This window comes from Notolabrus celidotus, chromosome 6, assembly GCF_009762535.1.
Source record: "Notolabrus celidotus isolate fNotCel1 chromosome 6, fNotCel1.pri, whole genome shotgun sequence".
Taxonomy (NCBI): domain Eukaryota; kingdom Metazoa; phylum Chordata; class Actinopteri; order Labriformes; family Labridae; genus Notolabrus; species Notolabrus celidotus.
This window is the reverse complement of record NC_048277.1, coordinates 12,994,392-13,015,323: the sequence shown is the minus strand read 5'-3', so window position 1 is coordinate 13,015,323 and position 20,932 is coordinate 12,994,392. Positions and strand designations below refer to the sequence as shown.

Sequence of the window (20,932 nt, the reverse complement as noted above, 5' to 3'; positions counted from 1 at the left end):
GTAAAGGATGTAGACATGCAAATGTTTTACTAAAATGAAAGGAGCAAAAGTTCTCACAAATCAAAAGGAGAGTTTTCAAAGTGTCATAAAAACATGTCAGTTAAACTCAGGATATACCTACCAACATGATTCTGGGATGTTTCATCTGCAAAAAAAAAGAGTGTTGGGCCTGAAGGTGTGTTAGGATTGTAGGGGACTCTCATCACTAATACCAGACTATCATATCATTTACACTTTACAGGGGGAAAAAACTGCAAACCAGGAAGCTCCAATGAAAGGGTTTATGTAGCATAAAGCAAGCCATCACATCACTTTGTGCTAAATAAACCCTTTGACAGGAGCTTCCTGGTGTGCGGATCCTTTTTTGTTTCTTTAGATTACACTTGTGTGTGTTTTTTGATCCAGCATCCACTGAGGGATATGCATGTCTGATTTTCATTTTATCATATTTAACTCCGTCTTAGTTTTACTGTAGTTCTTTCTTTTGTAACAGACTATCTCAGAGTCTGCACTTACAGTTTTCTTGGTCGCCAGTAATCCAACACTGAGAGAAAAGGTCTCTGTCCTCAGACGATCATGGTGTTGAACCCTGACAGATCATTAAAGTGCAATTATAGTGTAATTTAAAAAATATCCATATTACTGTATATGTGTCTGTGTACATATGGGAATATGAACATTAGCATTCTAATTCTTCTGTAAAAAATCATTGTTTGCCTGGTTTGAGGTACAGATGCCTTGATGGACAAGTGTATAATGCAGTTTTTAAAAGTCTGAACATGATGGTTTTTTTTCTCCTGTAGTGTTGTTGCAAAGAAGAATACTTGAAATGTCCTTTGCCAGGAGGATTTGTTTTATTTCTTAACTTTCAAACTTTTAAAATTTGTGTCAAAATAGGAGATAAAATAAACCTTATTTCAGTTTTCATGTATTTATTTGATTATTTGTTTATTTATTTGCTGTAATACTGTTTTCAGCCACAAGAGGCTGAGGTGCGATTCTACTCAATGCTCTAAACAGGGCTGTAGGCAGTAATGCTTTCACCTTTACACAATGGCAAAGTAAATTAATTTAGTGCTCTTAGGAGATGTAGCAGCGTCTGTTGAAGTTTTTTCATATCACACTTAATCTTCTTTTTCTCCAGACTTCAATCGGGCAAACACATGTAAGTTTGACGTACAAAATCAGACACCAATGATTCAGCTTATATGTACCTCTTATATAGGCTTTTTTTCTATGGCAAAGAGTTTGCCCAGGTCAGGGTTAACTAAGCCCCCATAAAAAATATTTAAAAGAGAGTTTATTATTGTAAAGAGTATGGAGACAACTGTCTGACAAACTGTTTAAAGTTACAATGTTGTTATGCAATATGAAGCTGTCTCTTCTCCTGTGCTTATGCAAGGCAACAGTGCTGAAGGATACACGTTTAAATCAAATAAAAATCCTTTCAGCTGACATTAGATTCCTACTGAAGAACATGAACTCTACATGCACTTGTAAACGTGATTTATTGACAAGAATAACCACTATCATTATCACATGGCTGTGCATCTTCTGAGCGTCTTCATTTTACAACATAGATATCATGCGGTGTTACACCCAGGTTTTGGTCAAACCAACAGCATACATTAATAACTCCTTTACAACCATACATACTTACATACATACATTCATACATACATACATACATACATACATAAAGGATCTTTACAGGATATATCTATGTTAATGAGTAATGTACAATAGATCCCTGTGGTGTTAGAATCACAAACGTTAAAACATAAAAAGGACACTTCCTGGTGGATCAGAACTACCTCCTGTGATGCACTTCAGACGGCTGCCATCAAAATGATGTATGGCGGAGGTGCACTCAACAGGGACTGACACCTGTTTGATTCACTTCAGTGTAAATCATTAATAGAGATTTAATACCTTATATTTTGACATCATGACTTTATGTTGCATTAATACACCATTTTCCAATGAACAGTGAAATAGTGATGGTTTTGTTGTTAAAGGTTTTAGCCCATAAGATTTGGAATACCGAAATCACTATTTTCATCACGTGTCTTAGGCATTCAGAGCCTACAAATGGTTGTGTGTTTGCCATGCATTTTTATCCTTTCTTGGCTACAACAGCAGTCAGATCATGAGACGAAAATTTGCCACAAAAATCTCAGTTAAGATTGTTAATGCTGCCGGGACTAATGCTGCTATAAATCTCATTAACAATTTTATTCACACACACACTTGAACAAAGTCTTACAAAAGGGATGTGTTACAGGAAATTTACATAAATGTCTCTCCTTTGATAACACTGTGATCTGTAATGAATTTCAATAATGCTTTATTTGCCTTTATTTGAATTAGCCATAAGACTTGGAGTGGAACCAGTGAGCAGAGTAGCAGGGACTGGGAACATGGGGCATCTTCTCTACCAACTAAGTTCAACCAGTACTGCATTGCATTACAGATTCAAAAGAACCAGAGAGTATCTGAGTGACTGATTGCAGAATAAAGTCTGTAGTTGTTCTAGTATTAACTCTCTAGTTTCATTACTTCAAGTCCATGGCAGCCGCCTGAGGTGCACAAAGTCCTGTCCTTTACATAACTACTTGTGAGACTGGCTGTTATATATCCGTTTTTGTATGGTGACTGAAACATCTGAATTCAACAGTGAATACTGAGGACAGCTGTAATCACTACACCAGAAAATTAAAAAAATAGGCACTGTTTTTTTTTTTCCTTATAAACACAAAACATATCAGGGTACATTGCTATTGGCCTTTACCTGCTCAAATCTTAGGATCATTAAGTTTCACTGCTTGTTGATTTTGATTGGCTGGAATTCCGAGTCTTGGGGAGGCTTATTTTAACAAACCATAGTGCATACTTCAAAGTGCACGGGTAACGCCATTTAATCCAGGAGTCTCTATCTGCACTTTCATTTGTTTAAAAGGTGCATAGTCACAATGTTAGGTGCAAGGCGTAGTACATAGTTTATGGATTAATAATAATGTGCCTGTATAGAGGCAGAGTGGCTGTGAACCTGCTCAAACACACATCTTACAGTGTACCAATTAAAAATGCACCCTTTAAATTGCAGTGTGAAAATGCAACATTTGTTAAACAGAATGGTTTTTTGGTCAATATCAACCAACACTTCCATTGGTGCACAGATGGTTGAAGTAAATTTGCTAACAGACATTTCATTAATTAATGAGTTGGTTGGACAATAGCACTGACAGTAACCCTGCACTGTGCACCACTTTGTGAGGAGTCAAAGATAGTGGCCAAAATCCAGGATCTAAGTGCTGCTCTTACATAAATTTGTCAATTTCAGGGCTGCAGCACAAGCTTTAATGCAACAGTGCCAAAGTGTGAGAATAGCAATGACAGATCTGCAAGGAAATATTTAATCCTGTGTAAGTCAAACACACATGGAGCAAAACTGACAGTATCCTTTGCAATTTCTGGATAACAGAGTAATTCCAAATGTTGATAAAAATAGCTTCCTGCTGCTAGAGTGTAGGACAATGAGAGCATACTCATGTACAGGAAAACCTAAATACTTGTCTCGGAACTGAGGGCAACCGCAGTGTTGAATAATTCTCAGTAGGATAAACCTTTATGAGCCACACTGTGTACATGGTCTCGTGGTCTGATGTTCACGTGGTTCTTGATGTAAAAAGTATTGATTGGTGAAGCTTTGAGTCAGGAGCATATGGACAAAGTCAACGGAAAATCTTTCCTTCTTTTGCCAACCAGGTTAGACTGCAGGTCAGTTTCTGAGGATAAGATATAAAAGCAAAGTTCAGCTTTTATCTTGAAACATATTTGATCATACTAACTTTTCTTAGATTTGAGCAGGCAATGCAAAAGAAGTGTGAGCTAAAAAAGTGCTGAGGACAGACTCAGACAAGACAGCACAGTGATCCACCATCCCACCAGTCTGTCATTTTGCACACATACAGAATTGCACAGCGTCATATGGGCCTGGTTTTTACACAGAGTTAAAGGAATCATGTCTTTGCTCAACCAGAGAAATCCTGTATGAAACCACATCTGGAAGAAAAGGAACATTAAGCAGCAAAATGAGAAATTAGGCACCTTCACAGCAACTCCAAACATTGTCAACAGTAGATTGTCAAGTCTTTGTGTTTTAAGATACAGATTTATACGTCTATCATTTCTGGAAACATCATTCTGTCCTCATCTGTGCAAAGAAACAAGCATGTGTATTTCTTAACTGTACATTTCTTCCAAGTATTACCTTTAAACAAGGGGGAATTTTGAAGAATTCAAGAAGCCCTTTTTTCACAATTAAGTCTTAAAGGATGAAGCTAATTTAAAGACAGAAGTTTTACAGAAACGTAGGCTGGTTTTAGTTTTTGTCTTTTATCCTTTTTAAAATTTCAAACTAATTAAAGTATTTTACATAAAAACCTCAAGCTGTGTTTTAATCAAAAAGCAAAGCTTTTTTTTTTCTAATTGTGCATTAACACACAGTCATTGCAATGACACAATTCATGCGCAAATATACAACAATTCAGATTTTAATACAACTGTCTCCAAAAGTTGTTTGTATGTTCTCCTGCAGACAAAACTTACAATTGTATACATGTTTTAGCTTTTACAGCTATGCACAAAGTTGTTTCTTCTTACTTTTGACCTGTTTGTTGCAGTTAAACAGCACAAAACTGTGCACCAATGCCAAAATAAGCCAGATTTCAGCTGACATGTACCGTGCTAGTTAGAGGCAAACTGCCACTCACTGGAGACAGATGGACAGGCACTCTGCACCTCAAGCAGCCAGTTTGGTGTCAAGTGAGGAATCAGGGTAACAAGATAAGTCAAGCCTGATGAAGCTAACAGGTCATCAAACTGGGCAATGGTTAAACTCTAGAAGGGAATAAATAAACAAAAAAAGCTTGCTACTAGGAAAACTCCAAATCTGATGAAGGGTAAGCAACGTGAGGTGAAACTTTGCTCAACTTTTGGTGTGAAGTTCATGCCTCATTTGCTTTCAAAAAGTCCATAACTTTCTCTGTGTTTCTGTTTTATTCACAAAGTAATTGACCTTTGCATAGAAATGTATACGTTTTCACATAGGAATTAAAGACTCAACTTTTTAGAATTTCTTCATAATGGTAAAGTGCTTTAAATGAAGTAAAGCAACACCTATAGTTTCTAAACTAGACGCTGCAGGTGAAATATATTTGTACTTTAAATATCTTGCTAAGTATTGGATCATCCATCCTTACATTTTTGTGACATTTACAGTCCCCAAAGGAGAAATCCAAGTGACTTTGGTGGTCTCCCATATTGACATTTATGTTTTTTAGGGAGATGTATTTTGGTTAATGACTCATTTTGAAGTTTCCAAACTCTCACTGAATAATAATTCATCTTTAAAGCACTAGTTGCACATAAAAGCATAACCATTCTGTCAATAAATTAACTCCATCCTCCTGAAGGCCATCCCTATGTTTTCACAGCAGATATTTACTTGTTAATTACATATCAGTAATTTTAGCTTGTAAAATATATCAATATTAAATATTTGCATCTGGGTTTGGGGTGGTCTATGTTACATTTGTTGTCATCGACAGGAACATCTCATGTGATCCAATCCATCGGAAGAGATATTTATATTGTGACATGGCCAAAGGAAGGGAAAGCTTGCTGTATCACTGGTTGCCGCTAAAAAAAAAGAAATCCACCATGCACAAAGTTATATCTGTGATCCAGTTTGTGGTGTAAGACCGGGCTTACATGCACATAGTGAGTACATAGAGTGAGAGGAGGACAGGTGTTATTCAATGAAGATGTCTTCAGTGGGACAGGAGTAGCCGATGTGTTCCTTGTAATACTGCTGAAAAGCCTTCCTGCAGGACAACACAGAAGAGAAGCAGAACATTAATGCGGGATTACAGTACTTTTACATGAATCTGCCTTATTTGTACATATTTGGGGATCTAAATGATAAGGTGCAAAATGTTTTGAAACTGCTCTATGGTGTGTTTTATGCAGAATATGTGCAATGCAAAGTGATATGAAATAGATGTTTGTGGTTTTCAGGTTCAGGTTCTCTATTTTATGTAGACTGTGTGAAGCACCTGAGTCCAGTACCATAGTGTATTATATATTTAAACATATCATATTGTATCATACCGTACATGGCGTATTATATATTTAAACATATCATATTGTATCATACCGTACCGTACCGTAATGTATCGGATCATATCATGTCACGTCTTGTGTTTTATACACAACAGATTGTGTGCGCTATCTCAGTACAAACAAATTTCTCTATGGTGACAATACAATTTTGCCATTGTTTTGTATTGAATTGCATTGAATAGTGTCTTATCACATAGTAAAATGTCATACCATATCATAACGTAGTATATCATATTGCTTTATTTCATTCTGTATTGTATTGTATCATATCTATTGTAATGTATCATATCGGGTCATATCGTATCATATCTTACTACATATTAGAATACCATAAAGTAATGAATGAATCAAAATAAATCATACCCTATTGCATGGTATTGTATTGTATAGTATTCTATTGTTTAATATCATATCATAGTGTATCGTGATGTATCATTTTATATCATATATCATATTGTATGCAGTTCAGTGATGTATTGCATGGTGTGTCGTGTCTCACAAATTTACCAAATCAGAACTAGCAAACTACAAAGTCACCACACTGAGAAAAAAATATATAAATAAAGTTTGTATCTTTTAAACTGGAAGTTGCTAATTTACTGCTGCTCTACTGGTATATTTGTAATTGTTTTTCATCTTATTTTGATTTAGCTTCATTTTTTTAACACTACAGTAACCTGATAGTACCAATAAACTTACTGATGGTAATTTTCGTTTCAACATGGTAAAATTACCATTTTTGTCTGGTGGCTTTGAAGACAGTATTGAGCTGTTTATTATAAAAAAAAACAAGTATGCTGCAGTGTGTTCAGTTTTTCGGGTCACTGCACTGATTCCTTAAAAAAGTTAGCATTCAGAAAGTTCCTGCATCAGCAAAAGCTCAGCTATTTTTGGTTTGAGCTCCCTCATATGCAGCTGTTGAAATGAGTGTTTATTAAAGCCTCTTTTGCAAGAGACAAAGGTTTGAGGGTACTGTTTTTAAGATGTTTACCTCCTTAAAAATGAGGTGAAAAGATATTTATTCAACACAGGCAGAGCTTTAAAAAGGAATCTAAAAACATCAACAGCAGTTATTGTCAAAACATTGTCCCAGTTTTTACCTGCACACCTATATCTGATGTTGACAGTTTTGTGAGAGTGTGTGCATGGACAGATGCCTTTAAGTCAGAAAATATGTATGAAAAATAAGATAAAATGCAAATGAGAACAGACTGTAATGTGTCTTACCCTAAAGACACAGCTAGAGGATACAGAGTTGTGTCTGACATCATTACATGACAAGCAAAGCGCGGTTGGTCCGGGTGCTTTGTGATGAAACCAAAATACCTGCAGTGCAATAAACAGCGTTATACACAGCAAGATACACATATTTTTGACTTTTTTACAGAACTATGTATTAATGCAAATTGTCTTTAGTAAACATAGCACAAAACTTAAATGTGTGCTGTTTTCCATTCAACTAAATGCCACTAAAAAGAAAGGGAAAAAGGTTCAGCTCAATAGAAACTTCTCAAGGGATTACTTGATTAAATGAAATAATCCCTTCAGAAGCTGGACTCACTTGCTGTGTTTTGGATGACAGCCACAAAAGGAGATGTTCTTCAACTGGAAAAAATGGAAACACTGGTCCCCCTGTGATAAACAGAGACGGATATGCAAAGCTCACAGTCAATCATTCTAGTACAGCTTATGTCTGGGTATTTATGAGCCTGTCAGCCTTGTATTTTCAACAGGAAGTAGCCAAAGTAGTTGACTTTATTATCTTTTATGAGTATTTATTGTTACTTTTGATTGCTGCTATAGAGTGCTTTACAGTCACTGAATGTAAGTGTCTTGTTCTAAACATTTTGATAACCAGGAACATATTTGGAAGGAGGTGACATTGAAAGAGAATAAATAAATGTAGATAGATTGAGCAGTGTACTCACCCTGTGAGCAGAGTGACACTGATCCTGAACAGTGATTTTTACACCCTTCACACTGACCTCCAGCACACAGTTTGAGGGAGGCTGACCTGTTGACCGTCTGTTACACGCCACCTGTTCACACAAGTAATCACCGAATAATTGACATAACTGGAGTAGTGTGTACTGTACCTTCTGAACATTTTGGTTTCAAAAGCAGACCATTACTAAGAGGCTTGAGAGTTTGTATCATTTAAACATGGTAATGATAGTAAGGCTATATATATTTACAAGACTGCAGGAGTTTCTGTTCAATGCATTGAGATATAGTGACATATTTTCAAAATTTTGGAAGACTGACACAGAAAACAACTATATACAAATGATGTTTAAAATCTGAGGTACTTTTTTTTCAAAAGACCTTTTTGATCTTTTCATGTAAACACTTAAAAAAAATTAAACCATCATTTTGAAAATCAATAGAACATAATGTAAAGCCCCAGGTGAGAAGATTTTCATAGACTGTATAATACATGGACGTAGTCCCCTTGACGTCATCCATTGGTTTCTAAAGCAAAGTTTTGTAGCCTATCATCAGTAGTCGCCATATTGAAAATGTTGACTCAACCTAACCTTCAGTCGACCGAACAAGAGGCAAAGAAGTGGACATGAGGCTGGCTTTTAAGCCCAAGATCCACAGGATGCGTCGCGTTACGTTACGGCTGCGCCGCGCACGTCGCAGCAAATAGGTTCCCATTCAAGTCAATGCTCTAGAGTCCACAGGGCGCGCTGCGGCGCGTCTCAGCTCCGTCTCTGGAGCGTTCCGCCGCGCCGCTCTGCCAGAGATACGCGGGGAGTCTATTTTCGCCGCTCCCCGCGCCCGGCACGCGTCAATCGACACAGAAATGATGGAACTATCCCGGAAGTCAGGCACGAGGATCGTATGCAACATCCGCTCACTTTCAAAATAAACACCATGTGCAAACACAAGATCGTAAATTTCACCACTTCTTCAACATTACGTCATAACCTGTGGCATCGGGCCAGACGTCAGTCTCAAAAGATATCCGACACCATGGATGAGGAAAAGTTTATACTGTGTTGTTCTCGCGCGTTTTGGAGTTCTCGAGGGATCTTGAGTTTCCTGCTCCGGAGTGCGCGCCGCTCCAAACACGCATCCTATGGACCAGGGCGAAAGCCCCGGGACGGAGCAGAGCCGTGTCGCAGCCGTAACGCGGCGCACACGCATCCTGTGGACTCCCCGAGTTAGACTCCTTGCTAACAGCTACATTGTGCCCTCCTGTCAGCCAAGCCAACCATGCCCTTAATTAGGCAAAACTTGTTGTATGAGTTACAAAAAACCCCACTTTTCTTGGTTGATGCAGCTACCCAGTCACAGCATCTTCTGAAGTTGGTGAATCGGCCTTTCTTAAGATTTTCAAAAACAAAACACCTCTGAGTAAAACACAATCAAAAGGTACAAAAGGTTGTACCTGTGTTTAAACAGTGACTTCATTTAACAGTGAGTTATAGTACCACTCTGCCCCTTCAATTTATTTGGATGCAAAAGACATCCACCAATGCACACCATCTCCCTCAGTCAATAAAAGCTTCACATTATTTCAAGAGGTACTTCAAGTTAAGAGTGAAATGTAAAACGTGGCATGACGGGAGAGAAAGCGTCCATTAAAATGTGAGCTTAAGTAGCCAGCTCTGAGCTGTAATGTCCTTATGAAGGATTAAGACACAGTGAAGGATTTAGAGAAAACACAGTGTTCAGCTGCAACAGGCATGGCTCTCCTCTTACTTGATACACTAAGTCGGCATTTTGCATTCAACCTAGGCAGTTAGGGGTGTGTTGGAAACTGTTTATTGTTAATTGTGGACATGGTACAGGAATCTAGTGCATGTAGCTAATGTTTTGCAGTATAAAGAATACAAAATGAGAGGCTTTACAAGATTGGATAAGAGAACGGTTTGGCAAAAGTAGTCCAATTATGTTGTAAAGAGGAAACTGGATTTGAGATTCCCCTGACACTTTTATTATGTTGCAGAAATAGTGTGCTAGCTAACTTTGGCCTCAGGGCTAAAATGTCTGCTGCTGCTTGGTAACACCATCAGTAGCACTTTAGCCCTCATTAACCATTTCCCCCTAATGTCATACTTTGGGTGGGAAGCTCAAATGCTATCTTAATGTCATGCTGCCAGGTTCTAAGTTGTTACTCTAATAGATTTAGTTTCTGACAGTTATTATACACTCAACTCTTCCAAACTGCTCGATAACATAAAGAGAATATAGATTACAAAATTTCAAGACAAAATACTATTCGATAATCCCTGGCTAATGTTTTGGACTTCTTTCGCTATTTAATGAAGTTAGCATTCTTCTTCTTCTGTTAATTAATGCAGTTAGTAAACAGTGAACGAATATTTGAGTATTTGAAAATCATGTCCCATCCTTAAAAAAAAATTACTCATTAACAACAATTAGCGAATAGCTAATGTTAGCATAAAGCCACTGAGCTACTTGATAATAATATAAGAAAATTGTTCAAAGCTCATATTACTGTTTGGTGTTTTTTTTACACAAAACAAAAGGAGTGGTTTAACGTCATTTCTAAAAAACAATAGCTAGTTGACATATTTACTCTCTGAGGTAAAGGATGCCCTTTGGTTATCCTGATCAAGCTTAAATGCTAGCACAAGTTGTTGTCTAAAGATAGCTAACGGATTATCAAATGTGTTTGGTTTTTTTTCAAAAAATATATGTATTTCCCAGGAAATTTTAACTGTGTTCTGTTCATCAAAATGTTGATCATTTTCAAGAGGTGACAAAATGGTAACGATTGTGAGATATCCAACATTTGACACAAAACTTGAAATACTGTAGAACAGTATTGCAGTGTATTTTCAGAACCAAAGTGGCAGCTGTGTGAATTTGGTGGAAAGCATATTGTTATCCCAAATGAAAAGTAATGATTTGTATAACGACTCCAAAACCTAACTTTAAAGTAAGGCTAAAATAATCATGCATCCCAGTAAGTCTGCTAAAAGTTCAGATGGTCTGAGATCAGTATCTTATAAGTGTTGAGTCTGTACTGGCATACCTTTTGCATTGCAGCACATAGCACATCATTGCCTGTGTGAATGGGGACCTGAACTGAACCCAGGAATCGCACCAGGAACTGCTCTGTCCAACCATCTCTCTGGACTGTGAATATGGAGAAGAGCAAAGTAATACCTTTGACTTTCAAAATTTGTTGATGACAGTGATACTTGGTTTCCGCGGTCCAGATATCTGCAGTGTACCTTGGTCACTATCTTGGGCCACCTTCACAGCATAAAAGGCGGGGAATATTCCTGTAGCTCCAGTCCTCATGTTGTAACCCTGACACCACAGGTCCTCAGACTGGTTCAGTATCAACACAGGGTCGTCTGTCTCGAGGTGCAACTCATCTGCATGACGAGGGACAAACCTGAAATTGGGCATAGAAAGTAGATGCAAATTTCAGTCTAGTGTGTTTTTATTGAGATGTGACAGTTACGCTAGGAATGCTAATGTGTTAACCTGTATGCAGCTCTGTGGCTCTGCTCTCTCTCCACCCCATCCAAAACACAGGAGAACATGCCAAATGATGCAGCACCTGTATGATGGAGAAATGAAATTATGGTCATTATTTACAACACAACATAACACAACCAGGTCTGTATTTTGTGTCCTATCAGTCCCTTCATGGAAAAAAGTAAACTGATCCAATCTGACTGATGTATACAGAGCACAGATGGAAGACTCTTTGAAAAAGCAAAGGGATTATTCTTCAGAATGTTCTCCTCCACTCTGGCTGTGGATAGTGATAGCCTTTCTAAAAATCCTTGACAGATAGGAATGGAGCGTCCTGTTGCTTGCTCTTGTTATTGTGCCAAAATGACATGAAAATTGTAATAAAGTCATCCTGACTTTAAGTTCAAGTTTTGTATGTTAACGGGTAAAAGTAGAGTATGTTCATACAAAAAAGAAACTGAATACATTTAATTATTTTCCTAAATTGCAGATATAACATTCTTTTTTTTCCATTCTGTTGAATTTTACTGCTACTTATTTATTAAATAAGTATGTTATTAAATTGTTTCAAGGTATATCATAACTCATGTTTCATAGTTTAGTCTTGTGTGACTTCCTTATTCATCAAACACAATTCCTGTTTTTTGTCAGAGGGTTAAAACCCATATGTTACTAGTTTGTCCATTCTGTGCTATGGGAAAATGGCTTGGTGGTTTTTATTTCCACTTTATGTTCAGGTCTCGTTTTTTACAAATTCAAGTTTGTTTTAAAAATGAAAAGACAAATGGAAAAACTTTCAACCTACCTATCAACTTAAGCAAAACTATACTTTGTATTTTTTGTCTGTCTTATATCAACCCCAATAATGATAACCTTTTCAATGTACAACATATTTTCTTTTTTACCGTTTCCTTATCTAAAAAGAGCCACTTTGATTGGTTAGCCTTTTTGATTGAAACTAAGCAGCTTAAGGATATACAGACCTGTAGCACTATAATTGTTGCCTTTGTTGGTAAATAGGTTGAGGAACTTCCTACTTCTTGAAGGTTCTGCCTTTCCTCCATTAGACTCCTCTTCCTCTGAGGTTATGGTCGATATCACTTTGGAATGCTTGCAGATCCTCGCCACAACTTCCTTTCTTCTCTTCACCTCCTCCTCCCTCCTCCTCTTTATATCCTCTTCCCTCCTCTTCCTGGCCTCCTCTTCATCTTTTATCCTCTTCACCTCCTCTTTCCTCTTTTCTTTGAGTAGAGAAAAATAAAATATTTAAATAAAAGCCAGAAGAACCAAGAAACTGTGAAATCAATATAGGCTTGGTTTGTACATCTAATAACTCATTTAGTGTATCATCAGTGTATCAAAACATTAGGCTCCTACATATTGCCAGTTCAAGGCATGGTATTCAGGCCTCTGTTATGCCTTATCTGCAATGTCTATCGCACAGAGGGGGACGACTTGTGGGGCAAAGTGATTCCGCCTCTTATCCACCATTGGGGATAGTAACAGAGTCCTAATGGGGGTAGTACAATGGCAGTTTATAGCATCTGAGCTGGCAGGGTAGAACAGTGCGTGTGCATGTTTGAGTGTGTGTATGTGAGGCTCTCACTGTGTGTTTACTAGCCATGCCTCTTGCACTTCCACGACACTGTGCACAATTTGAAATCACAAACTAGGACACTGATATTACACTGTTGCTGAATTTCAATGTGTAAGCAGGTCAGTGGTGTTCCACAAGGCTTAGTGTTGGGTCCTCTACTATTTTACTCCTACTGTCCTTTCTTATTTCTTTTACCCACTGTTCAAACTTTCATATCATGCAGATCTTTTCTTTTCTTCCTTGCAGTAACAACCCAGAAAGCATCAGCTCCCTGGCTCCATTTGTGAAAATAGGGAGCTATTGCAGTTTGCTTTTGATCCTCACTCAAATGGAGATCCAAACAGCTTCAGCTCCAATGGTTCTGTTTGACTTTTTGCCCTCATCTTTCAGTTAAGCTTGGTGTTTTTTTAGATTTGGAATTTTATTTAGAGTTTAATTGTCTTTTCTTTTTTTGCATGTCGTCTTCGATCACTAAATATTCACAAAGACAGAGAAACAGTTGAACCTCTTCCATCTGCTCTCTAAGGAAGACCAACCTTTGCTGGGTGAAGGATGCCAATTATAATATTTTTTCTATTGCCAGTTCCAAACTCATTTTATAACAACAGAGTTCTGCAATTGCAAGAGCTTTTAGAAGTGGACCATAAGTTCCATTCAGTGTTTTATTAAAGTGTGGACATTAGAGGCATGTTTGCCAACTAGTTAAAGCATTTTTCATTTCTATCTTTTCACCCACAGGGAAAATGCCCCGCAGAACCAATAACTAAAAACAAATGCTTACTTGTTACAAGACGTACTACATATGGAGGTCTTTCTCAAAACTCATTGATCAGATGTGACCTGTCTTGTCAAATTAAGACCTATTTATGCAGTTAGGTTTGAAAGCTTGTAATTGTGCTTTTCTTAATCTGTACCAGGTTGGTTTCCATTGTTTTGTCACACTGTGTCATTAACTACAAGCCTCCGCCATACACGGCCCATCTGCTGATCTGAAAATGGAATAGCGGGTGAAAACATTCAAAATAAAATGTAGTCTTTATGAATGAATCTAATCCAAGGGTTACAGGTTTAGCCCAGTGGTTTGATGGCATATGTCCCTTATACAGTGGCTGTAGTCCTTTTCGCAGCAGTCACCGATTCAGCTACTGGCTATGACCCCTTGCTGCTTGTCATCTCCCACTAACCATCCCCCCGCATTTCCTTCTTCAGCTGTCCTATCTATAAAGGCAAAATGCCCCCATAATAATGATAATGAAAATGGTCTATCTTTGTGCACCAATGTTATATCTAGACTGTGCATAAATTGGTGTGGATTTTAAAAAAGACATTGAACTCCCTCTTTTCTGGTTTAACAAATAAAAAAGGTACTTAGCATTTAAGTGTCCACTAATTTTTCCCCATACACAGAGGTCAGCCTCAGCAGTCTGGTTTGTAAAAAGTAAAACAATAAAAATGCAATCTTTATCTTTATGTAGACTGCTAACCTCTAGCACATCACTGCTTTGTGACAGGATTGGGCCTTTACTGATATGAATCAGTCAGCATCATTACCTTTCTGCTTCTCTTCTTCTTTCCTCTTCCTCTCTTCTTCATACTCTGGGTCTTCCTCTTCATTGGCCGACTGATAGACCGTCTCTGCATCACTGTCATCATTGTGCTCGTTGTAACCGTGAAAGCAGTCCTTGAGGCTGACTAGCTCCAATTGAGCATGTTCATCAACCACCAGAGTGTATTTAACAGAGTCATAGTTTAACCCTGCTCTAGCTTCATTCTTTGGTACAGTCTGAGCAGATGCACACTCTCCCTGAGACATGCAGTTGGTATTATCCACCTCACAAATACTCTTCCCTCTTCCTCGCCCTGTGATAACCTCTGACTTATTACAGTTCATCTTTTTGTTTTCATTGCCATCCAAGCAGTGGGCGGGACCATTCTGGATGTTCATGCAGGGAGTTGGGACTCCTTCCCCGTCTTCTTCACTGATGGCAGGGTTGGTTCGGTTGGTTAGCGCTGGATTCAGGGGCCCTGGTGGGGGGCCCTCAGTGTCTGAGCTAAGGGACATTCTGTTGGACCCTCCCTCACTGCTGGACCGGGAGAGGGCAGGGGGGTTGTCCTGGGTCCTATCATGGTTTTGGCCTAAAACACAAAGTTGGACAATGTGTGGAGATAATGAGTGTTAGTGTAATTAGCAGAATCTTTGTGTATCCATCCCCACAGGTGTGATTAAATTAGATGTAGCTTCCTTACAAAGAAATGTAGCTGCAGGATAAAGATATATAAGAGAAAGCATGCAGCAGAATAACAGAAATTTCACAGGAATTTTACATGTGTCAAAATCTTTTAAAATGTTTAAGGCGGTCTTAAGGACCACGGTACCAGTTCAGCTTAAAGGCACAGTAAGGAGTTTTCTTTCTGTGTTGATTTTGTTGACCCCTTTGGACGACATTGGTAGTGTTGCTCTGGGATTGCATTTCCCAAGAGCACCACCACTCACTACAGTAAAGATGTGGCTTAAAGCTTGCCTTTGTTGTGAAAGTAAATGAAAGGACTACAGATATTCTTTTCAACGCTACTTTTCTTTGTTCAAGACAACTCTTTGTAGGACACAGAGTGATGAGATAATGTTTTGATTTATAGCCTTGTAAATGTATTTAATGTAATGTAAAATCTAAACTAAATAAACTGTGATTTATTACCATTAGCTAGCTTAGTAAAGGTAAATGGTAAATGGATGGACTTCATATTCATATAACACTTTTCTGGTGATAGTGTTTGTACACTATCATCAACTTCACATCACATGCATATGTTTATGGCAGAGGATGCTGTAGTAGGGGACCACCAGTATAAACTAATTCCATTTATAGGCACACAACACTGACTGTGTCGCCTGCAGCAATTTGGGATTTAGCATTTTGCCTTAGAACACTTTGCTATATGACTGCAGGAGCTGGGATCCAACTGCTAACCGTTTAATTGAGAGACCGCCAACTGAGACACAGTCACCCTGAAGTTAACCAGATGCCCTGTTTCAAGGTCACCAGTCACAGCCCTGTGTTATTACATGTGCCCTGGGTTCCCAATAAATATCTGAATAACCTCAATTTGCACACAGTTCAGTTCTTCCGTCCTCAAAGAGCAGTGAAGCATGGCCATTTTTCTCTTTTACATAGCAAATCCCTGAGTTTCCCCTTCTTAAAATATACTGAAGCAGAAACAGACAGTATTTTGCTAATCCTGCTCCAGTATCAGCCATGAGTGCAAAAACATTATGTAAAAAGAAAATGATGTAAATATAAAATAAGAAGAAAATAAAAAGAAAATACTGCCAAATTTTACCAGAAGAGTTCTAAGCAGTGAGTGCTGGATATTAACTTGTTTTTTGGGGGGGAGAAAATCCAACCCAAATAAAAGACATTACAATTCAATATAAAGAAATAACCACTCTACTTGCTGAAAATAGTGTTTAATTATGTAAGTCATCAGTATGAAGGTTTATACTTCTGCGTCGACCCTACGCAGCTGTGGTCGACCTGGGCGCGAGCACTACATACTTGTGCGTTGATGTGTCCATGTCGCGCAGTAATATTCTGCCAAAACGCTTGAGTGCAGTGTGGTCTCTCTATGATAATCGGGTCGTCTGTTTCCCGCCTGCTACGTTTTCTGTTTACTTTTACATAGCGAGTCTGAGTGTATTATGTCAATTCACAGCTGATACACATTGCTGTTTATTATACAGACATGATTACAGGGAAGAATATAGAGGACACGTCGGAGGAGATGAAATACATGTCCGATGTGCAGGGATCCTGGAAGTGCTGTAAATGCAGGAGATACAATGCCGCTGAGTGGACCAATCACAGGGCTTGCAGGCTGTATTGATATGACGAGTACTTACATTTTGGAGGAGGTGCGCGTTGGCTACGTGCGAAGGCCTCTGCATAGATATGGGAGCTATGCAGACCTACATGTGTAGGCTACGCCCTCGATTTGACGCAGAAGTATAAACCAGGCTTAAGAGTGAGACTTTTTCAAAATCACTTGAAAACTTTTTACTGTGCCTTAAAAGACTTGTTTTGTTCTGTTAATCACTAAGCGTAAACAAGCTGGAAACCCAGCTCTGCTCTTTGACCTCCCTTTAATACCTGAAACATTCTTGAGCCCCCCTCAGCTCTGAAGGTGGTTGTTTACCTTGGTCTTGGGTCTTTTCTTGGTTCCTTGGTGCTACAGGTGTACGTGGGACCACCATGGCTGGCAGGTAAACCTGCTGGTTACACAGCATGTTGTTCAGCTTGAATCCCCCTCTGTTTCCCCCTTTACCACCTGTTTTTACTTTCCCATCAGCCCCCCTGTTTTTCAGTCCATTTGTGTCTTTAGCTTTCTGATATCCATTCTTCTCCTTCTCTTTCTCCTTCACCCTGGACTCCTCACACAGTCTTCCTCCTCTTTTTTCGTCCTTCCCGACTGTCACCCCGTCCTTCCCTCTGATGTCTGCCAGACTCCTCTCTCTCATCGCTGTTACTGCTCTTCCTCCTGTTCTGCCTCCTCTTCCTCCTCCCCCCCCTCCTCCTCCAGCAGCTTTCCTTTGACTCCTCGGTGTGCCAGAGGGATTCGTGTTCGTGGCCCCAGATGCCTGTCTCTCCAGTGGTCGAGTGTGAGTGTCTGCAGTGGTAGCGGAAGCCTGAGTGTTAGTTTTGCTTTTAGCTCCATTGGCAGTGGGTGGTTTTGGGGCCGGGCGCCGCGTGCTGCGACGGACTTTGTCCTCTGGTTTTGGTTGGATATCAGGTGGTGTGAGGTCTCCTTCATGCACAAGAAAAGAAACAATTGTATCAGATTATGTGTTAGGCAACCAGATGTATGCTGAGGGATTATCAAAGTAGCCCAGAGTAAGCAGTTTATCTTAGATAAGAGTTACAGGAGCAGAGAAAAAATCCACAAACGATTAAATTCAAATAGTTCAAAAACATTTTTACTTTATTCTTGCACACACACTTTGTAATAATTGCTTCACATGCAATTGATTTCAGTATCTCTAAACCTGGGTTCCTAATCACTAAAGGTACAAATCTTTCAAGAATAGTCAAAATAGATTCAGCCAATCAGTAAAAACAATGGGTTTTAAAGGCTGCAGAGGAGCTTGCTACAGGCTCAAACTTTTATTCTGAGTGTCATTAATGAAAATATCCTTTCAGACTTTTATTGCAAGATCCCCCTGCAGGGAGAGTAAGCTAAAGGTGGAAAAAATGATGAAAAGTTAAATTCTTAGCTTCTCTGTGCTCAGTGATGCAGGTCACTACACATTCCTCTACACGGGAACTATTCACGTACAGGGTATGGACGCCAAAACTCACATATAATACAAAAATACAGCTGTCTGTGCTGTGACTGAACATTTGACTGTACTGTACAACATCAATTGGGAAACTCGAATAAAAAACAAGTTGAATTACTTCTAAATAAAATAATAAGTGAAATATGAGAAAGCTTTTTTCCAGCACCATTGCACCAGCTCACCAGCAGTATTAAATGACTATTTGTGCTGAATTTATCCCACATAGAAATGCCTGGAATAGAGAACCAAATCAACATTATTACCTTACAAGGTTAAGTGTGTTGTAATCAAAGTTAACATGATTAACAGAACCCCTTTGTTATCCTCAATTCCCAACATTTAGGAAATCAGATTGCAGAGAGGGGGGAGTCAAACTATTTGGCAAAAACAATTGGATTGAGGAATTAGTAGGGATGAATAGGATTTATCTTGAGGGTACAACAGCAATAGAGTGGTAAGAGGAAAACAAACGTAAATCTTTCCTGAGTTTTGCTCTTAAGTTCACCACTCATATGGAAGGAGAGACATATGTTCATGTAAAAATGTTTTATTGTTTTGTTATATTGATAAAATCTTTTTTGCTCACCAGGTTGCAAAGGATTGAAGGCGGCTGAAAAAAATGTAACTGATTGGTCAGGTTATTATGGGCTTTCAACAAATCTCTAAATAATTCAGCAGTCCACTCACTACTGGACTGTCTTTTGCATGTGTCATGAAAGTGATCAGGGCCAATTTTGCTGAAGAGGCAAAAAAATGCAATTCCTTGAGTGGCCGCTTGGGAGTAGCTCCAAGAGTGAGTTAATACCACTCAAGCTCTGTGTTAAAATGTCTAACTTAACACCAAAAAATAAACATGTTTAGGTATAGACAAAAAAAAAAAAGGGGTGGTTTCTGTGGTGTATTTCTCACAGTGACTGAACTGAACCTCTCGCCCACAGACATATAATATGGACTGATATTATTTTAAATGAACTTGGTTGTCTAATAAGTTTGATCTTCAGCTTTTTCAGCTAGTAATACTTTGACTTGAATTCATGTGTTAGCACTAAAAAGGAGGTTTTAGTGCCTGCCCTCATTACAACTAGCATGTTAGCTTGCTCAGTATTTCTCATCTTGATTCAACTGTGGCAGCCATTGTGTAGGTTTCATGACTGCTATTTGCGTTTACAAACAGAGGAAACTGCTGGTGATAGTGATGAAAAGAAACTCTTTGAAAAGTTTTAGTTACTCACAATGACTCATTATGTGCTGTCCTACTGAGATGTGGGCAATACAGGTTTGTCACTTTCCAAATGTTCTCTTTGCTTTTTATTTTAAATATAAACTTGGTTCAGCCACCATTAAATATACAATCTAGTCTGTGGGAAAGACAGGGTTTGTCAACCCTTCTCTTTCCTCCAGGATTACGATGTTCTCACCTGTAATGTGTGGGGAGGAGGAGCGGGAGTCCTTCCAGCTGTCCTTCTTCCCCAAAGAGTTGTTGTTGATGGAGTCCTGGAGGTTAATGAGACAGAGACGCAGCATGAGAGCAAAATCCAGCGCATAGACTCACACACACAGAGAGACACAACACCCACAGGTACACAGAGGAGGGCTTGTATGACAGAGGATAAATGTGCACTGAGAGCCAGCAACACAGACCTGCCTTTCTCATGCCATGTAGTGCACATTTTGCTGGCTCATTGTTGCCAAATAAGTTATTTTCTGTCCATCACTCCTGGATCCATATTATCCAGTGATGAAAATCATATGGAGGAGTAGTAATCTTTCTTTGATATATTTTCATTCATCTCACAGTATCACAGCAGTGTTGAAAACATGAAGTAAATGATTGATTCTGAGCAGCCAAGATACTGTATCTGGCTGCAGGCACACAAAAGAAAAAGAAACTGAAAGATTTACTAGATAGAAATGCTAAAATAAAAGGGAAAACGAATAAATTATAAAAGGCAATGTCAGTATCAACCCCCTCTTCACTCCACCCTTGCTACATCATTGCCAGGAAGAGGAAGCAGCATCAACTAGGAAGTGTGCAGCAGTCCGACTCCACGTCATGGGAACGTCACGTCACGCTGACTCACTTACTAAGATCCCATCATGCATTTGCATTCCCTGTGGCACACTTTGTTCTGTTACTATGGTTACTCAGTGAGTGTGTGTGTGTGAAGGAGAGAGAGAGAGAGAGAGAGAGAGAGAGAGAGAGAGAGAGAGAGAGAGAGTGCTAGTGTGTGTGAGACTGGGTGATCAAAGCATCTCTCTTTGTATAAAATGTGTCCCTCTATGATGACATCGTCCTTCAGTCTGACGTTGCAGCGACAGTCTGTGCTGATTTCAATGGATGGACTTAATTC

At 38.8% G+C, this 20,932-nt stretch overlaps 1 protein-coding gene across 1 annotated transcript in view; it reads right to left on the bottom strand.

Annotated features, from left to right (window-relative positions):
- Positions 1–1,490: 1,490 nt before the first annotated feature.
- mapk8ip1a (mitogen-activated protein kinase 8 interacting protein 1a) overlaps positions 1,491–20,932 on the bottom strand; it is a 28,292-nt gene continuing 8,850 nt past the window's right edge. Inside the window, exons 2-12 of the mRNA XM_034685016.1 lie at positions 20,000–20,075; positions 17,441–18,049; positions 14,801–15,385; positions 12,636–12,893; positions 11,659–11,734; positions 11,400–11,566; positions 11,198–11,301; positions 8,115–8,225; positions 7,748–7,818; positions 7,414–7,512; positions 1,491–5,888 (exon numbers count right to left, since the gene is read on the bottom strand). Coding sequence (XP_034540907.1) covers positions 5,816–5,888; positions 7,414–7,512; positions 7,748–7,818; positions 8,115–8,225; positions 11,198–11,301; positions 11,400–11,566; positions 11,659–11,734; positions 12,636–12,893; positions 14,801–15,385; positions 17,441–18,049; positions 20,000–20,075 — 2,229 coding nt within the window. The 3' untranslated portion in view covers positions 1,491–5,815. The remainder of the gene's footprint in view (positions 5,889–7,413; positions 7,513–7,747; positions 7,819–8,114; positions 8,226–11,197; positions 11,302–11,399; positions 11,567–11,658; positions 11,735–12,635; positions 12,894–14,800; positions 15,386–17,440; positions 18,050–19,999; positions 20,076–20,932) is intronic.